Source organism: Rhinichthys klamathensis, unplaced genomic scaffold (genome assembly GCF_029890125.1).
Source record: "Rhinichthys klamathensis goyatoka isolate OS25496 unplaced genomic scaffold, OSU_Roscu_1.1 h1tg000323l_1, whole genome shotgun sequence".
NCBI classification, from domain to species: Eukaryota; Metazoa; Chordata; class Actinopteri; order Cypriniformes; family Leuciscidae; genus Rhinichthys; species Rhinichthys klamathensis.
This window is the reverse complement of record NW_026606839.1, coordinates 140,670-146,954: the sequence shown is the minus strand read 5'-3', so window position 1 is coordinate 146,954 and position 6,285 is coordinate 140,670. Positions and strand designations below refer to the sequence as shown.

Genomic DNA, 6,285 nt, shown 5'->3' with positions numbered 1-6,285 from the left:
TTAGCTTCTGAGCGCTCACACTCAGAATGACGGCTGGTGTCAAGAACATAGAAAGCAGCAAAATTCTCTCTCTTTTTTTTTCATGCAGATATTTTAAGAAAGAGACACAGAGGGAGCTCGGCCCTCCCGTTACTATATCCAAACACATATGAAGCTCTATGTCGTAAGGTCACATGATCCAAGCAACATCTGACGCTCTGTTAATGACACTCTGTTAGGATTTCACAATTTATTTCAACAGACAAGTTCACTATCACTGAGAGCTTGTTGAAGATCATTCGTATTTACAGACTGAAAAATTACGATAAGACAAAAATGAGAAAGGTCAAAGTTTTCATCACCGGTGAGCACTCATGGAATATTTTATTTAAAGACTCCCCTCGCCATTGGTCGGCAAACAGATACAGCCCCGCCCCAATCTCATGCCATTGGTTGAGCTAATGTTGCTGTTTGTGATGCTGAAAACAAACATGTTTTTTATAGCACCAAAGAGCCGCAGTGTTTACAATTTTCAAGCAGAAGCCAGCTACAAATGACTTATAGTTGTCTCTATTAAGAATAAAACGTATTTCACATCAAAAATATTACTTTTAAAGGAACTGCAATTGTTGCCTCAACCGGGGTGGGGCTATTTTTATTCGGCTAATGAAAGATGGGGAGAGTGTATGAAACCTGTTATTATTTTTGCACTTTTGAATGGTGATTCTAGAACAGATTACAAATTACACGCTTCAACTTTAAAATAACTACTAAGGGGGAAAAAAAAACATACATTTTCCACATTGTTTAAAAGAAGGATTTGTGCAATCTACACGACCATTACTTTCACTGTACATTTCAATAATTTCAACTCTGCCTCCAATGTGATACACCGACAACTGAGCTGCAACAAAAGCATAATGCACTTGAATTGGCACGTTCATAATCACAGAAGTTTTACATACATCATTAGTACTCCATGTTGACTGCAAGTGTTGGCTAATGTAAAGAGAGAGTGCTGGTACATCCATCATTTACTGGCACATGTGTAACGTATACAGAGAATTTACACCCTAGAACTTCACAGCAGAGAAAAATACTGTACTGGAAATAAACAACACCGTTTAGCAGAGACTGTTGCCACTTTATACACTGATGCACGTTGTCCTCGTGATCTAACATGTAAAATGTGAGGGATAACTAATTATGATTGTCAGTCAGTGGTGATGCAGTAAATTTGGTTGGCTTCATAGATTGACATCAGAGATTGTACTTGTAAAGGGTTGGGGTTAACTGTCTCTCAAGCTTTAAAAGGGTTCAATCCAAAAAACGAGTGAAAATCTGTCATCATTTACTCATCATCATGCCATTTCAAACCTGTATGACATACTTTTACCGTACCATAAAAAGTATTTCATATGACTTGTGCACCGTTTACGGTAGTAAAACGGCGCTTTGTTAGCCTTTTGGAGCTTATTTTCATTCTAAGAGGATAAACATTCAAAAAGTCCGATTTTGGATTGACATGAGGGTCAGTACACGATGACAGAATCTACAATTTTGGGTGAAGTACCCCTTTAACACTATCACATTTCATTCAGATGTCTCCTGTCAGCCCTAAAAAGCATTTATAATGCACCTGATAGTAACGTAATGGCATTGATTTGCGCATCTCAAAGATTTAGACATACTATATATGCATTCTAATACCACGTATAAATGAATATATTCCTACTCGGTATAAATGAAAGATTGTAAAAGCAACCTGAACACTGAATCTGTTAATCTACTAATTGACTAATAATTAAATCAATAGCGCACGGCACTGGTTGTTTAGAATAGATCCATCAAAGCTATTTTTGTGACCAACAGGCACTTCAGAACGAATCAGAGGGAATTGTGGGAATATAGCTTCCTCGCTCCGGTAAATGTTTTTTTTTTTTTGTGTGTGTGTGTGTGTGTGACAATCCTTGGTTTGTTTAAATTGGCTTTGTAGTTATAAACCATTCGCATGACAATAAGAATACACTGTCTAAAAGCTAAATCGAAACAACATTTACATATAATCTAACGTCATGAGTCATTCATAAGTCTTTATATTATTGACATACTCTGTACTTACGGCTGATTGTAAAAAAATATGTTTTACAATCTCTCTGTGGAGAACACGGAATCAAATACACAGCATTTGAACGAGCAACACGAAGTCTGTACATTTTCTTTTTATAGTGTACTTCTGATAAACACAGTAGCTTGCTGATAAAACAATACTTAAATAGTCACGTTTTGGCACTTTGTTATTATTTTTTCCTTGATCTTATCATAACACTGAATTGTAACCCGTCCGTCTGTCTCCGATTACAAACTAATGTTCATAACTAGAAAGCAATGTGCTATTGGTTTGACAAAAAATGAATGTATGAACGTTTCTCGGACTACATTCTAACCACAAACGATTCACATTCTCTATGGCTCATAATGCGATATGAAAATTCACTCGAATTTCTGCTGCGATCTCATTTTGGCGTTTAGGGCAGCGGTGTGAAGCGTACAAGCCCCCTGCTCTGCATTATTATTGACTGAGAAAGAACGTACAACTCTTGCGATAAAATGACATTCTTTTATGCTCATATTGTTGTTTTCTTATTAGATTAATTAGAAAGCCTTCAAAAAGTTGGATTATGGTCAAAAAGCTTTCTAACCTGAACTGCAACTTTTGTTAGCATTAGCTCAAAACAGTTTTGGCACTATAAATATATCCCTGGACGAATCTTTTCTAACCGATAATGGGTGATGCGTTCAGGATCTTGTTCGGAATCTTTAAATACTATCCAGAGGATTGATGAATAATATTAATAGTTCTTCTCTCATTGTGAATGGCCGGCCCTACTGCAGGTGAAGAGGGTGAGTTGAGGGCGGGGCTTTAGGGACGTGGGCCAATCAGACGCTCAGGTGGGCAGGTTGAGGTTGACCGTCTCGGCCAGTGGGCTGGACATGCGTATCTGTGAGCTGCTCTTGCTGAGGATGGACAACTGCGTCCCCCCGTTCACCCCACTGCTTGCTAGCGAAGGGTGACGCTGCTGCTTCAGGTCCACAGCAAAGTACCTGTTCACCGTCCAACTCCTCCATTTCCTCTTTATCTCCGACTGCACCTTTAGGGAGAAACTTGAAAAGGTCATTTTTTAATGTACTCAGCTGTAAGGGTGCACGCGTTCTCCACACTCTCTCCCTCATGCTTTGCACGATGTCCTAGCCAGATGTGACACGTTTCGAGCATCAATTTTTACTATCCTCACAGAAAGCGGAATCATAGCCAGTCAGAAGTCGTTTGATGTTTTATGTTCGGACCAATGAGATTTCACTATGTGCGGGGCTACCTACCAATTAACTGACAAAATGTATTTTTGTGTGTAACATGAAATTGATCGCTTGTCACTGTCGTGTCATGCCTGGTTAGGATATGGTAGTAACTAAAAATAATTGTTCATGTAGTAATATTGGAAAAATTATTGTGGAAATGTATTGTTTTCTAACCAAAAACTGATTGCATGCATTTGAGAATTTCAAATGAAATGCTCTTACCTCTCCATTCAGAAAGCAGTACAGCACGGCCACCACGAAGCCCTGCATAGAGTGAATATTATCACTAAATTGCATTAAAAGTGCATTCAATTAATTAAAGATGCATTCAATTGTTTAGTAGTGACAGTAAAGACACTTGTAAAGTAACAAAAGATTTCTGTTCTTATGAACTTTCTATTCATCAAAAGAATCCTGGAAAAAACAATGTATCACGGTTTCCACAAAAAATGCAAAAAAAAAGCACAACTGTTTTCAACGTTGACAATAATAAGAGCAGTAAATCAGCATATTAGAATAATTTCTGAAGGATCATGTGACACTGAAGACTGGAGTAATAAAGCTGAAAATTCAGCTTTGCATCACAGGAATAAATTACATTTTAACATAGTCAAACAGAAAACAGCCATTTTAAATTGTAATAATATTTTACAAAATTACTATTTTTACTGTATTTTTGGATCCACAGCCTTTGTGAGCATAAGATGCTTCTTTTAAAAACATTTTTAAATCTTACTGACCCACAAAATAATGAGTCTATTTATTCAATAAAGCTCCAAAACCTAGTGAGCTGCCTCGTTGCCTACATAGGCGACTATAAGGCAGCATACTAAAAATGAAACAACACAAATAAAAATTGAAGTGAATTGTACATAAGCATAAGAAAAATATCTCTCACGCATGCTACACTCTACAATCCCTAACATAAGCATGTTGTTAAGCTAATGGTTTCAAATACATACATCACACTCACAAATATGTATATATTTAAGACAGAACTGGATACGTTTACAGAATAATATATGCTTTCCCTTGATTCTACTCTTCACTAAGATTTTTGAAATGCATTCTGGAATTGAATTGAACATAAACTGCAAAAGCTTAGTTTCCGATCAAAGAAATGGCAGCATGTAATATATCGATGCCTAATATCAATGGGATCGCAGCTATAGTGAAGCTCATAGGGTTTGAAACAGAGAACTAGTTCCCACAATACAATGCTAAAGTTGCTGCTGTAAAAGCAGATGCTCAGTACCTGGAAGGATCCCAGGCCCAGCTCAAAGACCAGTCGCTCCCGCCTGCTGAATTCCTCCGGGGAGAAGGCAAACACCGTGTAGTGGATTCCAAACAGAGGGATGAGGAGCAGGGTGGACCGTGCCAGCCGTCTGTCAACACACACACACAGCGCTTCAGACGGATGATTGAATCTCTCACCATGTCAACACACAGTTACTGTAATACACTGGAGATCAGAGCCATCCACAACAATCCTGCTCCATAGGAAAGATGGTCTCTTTAATAGATCTATAGTTTCTCCTAGACAGTAAACACAATAAATATAGACCTGCTTCTCAGATGTTTTTCCTGAGCAAACGACCCCAATAATCTCACATGTGTCTTATAGTCTAGACTGTGATCTCAACAATGTCTTTACAAAATACCAAAATCTGCAATTAAAAGTCCTGTAAAGCCTGACATATGAAATAATAGTCTGAAAAATATATATTTTTTAATGGAATGGTTTATTGAACCTTTAGACAATATGGTATATGTGACCCTGGACCACAAAACCAGTCACATGGGTAAATATTTCGAAATTGAGAATTAATATGCTTTCCATTGATGTATGCTTTGTTAGGACAGGGCAATATATGGCCGAGATACAGCTATTTGAAAATCTGGAATCTGAGGGTGCAAAAAAATCAAAACATTGAGAAAATCGCCTTTAAAGTTTTCCATTTATGTTCGCGATTGTGCTGCATTCTCTCACAAAAATAAATGTTTTATATATTTACGGTAGGAAATTTACTAAATATCTTCATGGAACATGATCTTTAATTAATATCCTAATGATTTTTGAAATAAAAGAAAAATCGATAATTTTGACCCATACACTGTATTGTTGGCTATTGCCACAAATATATCCATGTGACTTGTGACTGGTTTTGTGATCCAGGGTCACACATAGTGAGAATATAGATCTCATACTCAAGGAGGAACAACTATCTTGTAATGTAAACCAATGTGATCTTTATAAGCATAAAATGGATATACATATCAGTTGTTACTCCTTCCCAATATGTATTAGTGTGATGATATTTAAATGCTTAGTTTTATGATCAAATCTCCGTAGCTTTTATTGTGGAGGGGAAGACATATAATTCAATGCAATACAATAACGTTTGAGAGATGAACGTATACTGTAAACGTTCCTCAAAAGCCTGTTGTATCATATTTGATAATCACATTTTAGCATGAAATTTCTATAAATATATAATATAGATATAAATATAAATACATCAATATAATATATCAGTAATATATAGCATGAGATTACTTCAGTCAAGTAAGTGTTCATCTTTAAATATTAATAACAATATAAAAATGGTTTGTTTACTTTTTAAAATCAATAAATATTTAAAAGCAAAAAGACATGTAAACCAAGACCTGAAGGTGGACATCAGACTACAGAACGCATCAGATCATGTTAATAATTTAGAGGCCTTAGAATTTATCAAATATGATAGGCTTAATGGTTATTATGAACTGAAACGTGTATCGTCAGTATAATAATAAGTATACTTATACACTCACCTAAAGGATTATTAGGAACACCATACTAATACTGTGTTTGACCCCCTTTCGCCTTCAGAACTGCCTTAATTCTACGTGGCATTGATTCAACAAGGTGCTGAAAGTATTCTTTGGAAATGTTGGCCCATATTG

General features: G+C 36.4%; 1 protein-coding gene across 6 annotated transcripts in view; it reads right to left on the bottom strand.

Moving 5' to 3' along the window:
- Positions 1-1,928: 1,928 nt before the first annotated feature.
- adcyap1r1a (adenylate cyclase activating polypeptide 1a (pituitary) receptor type I) overlaps positions 1,929-6,285 on the bottom strand; it is a 41,063-nt gene continuing 36,706 nt past the window's right edge. For 3 of the 6 annotated variants that reach the window (XM_056271594.1, XM_056271595.1, XM_056271598.1), the window contains 3 exons: positions 4,595-4,724; positions 3,562-3,603; positions 1,929-3,144 (listed from right to left, as the gene is read on the bottom strand). In XM_056271594.1, coding sequence (XP_056127569.1) covers positions 2,920-3,144; positions 3,562-3,603; positions 4,595-4,724 — 397 coding nt within the window. In that variant the 3' untranslated portion in view covers positions 1,929-2,919. The remainder of the gene's footprint in view (positions 3,145-3,561; positions 3,604-4,594; positions 4,725-6,285) is intronic. The other 3 variants (XM_056271596.1, XM_056271597.1, XM_056271599.1) reach the window with 1 other exon arrangement.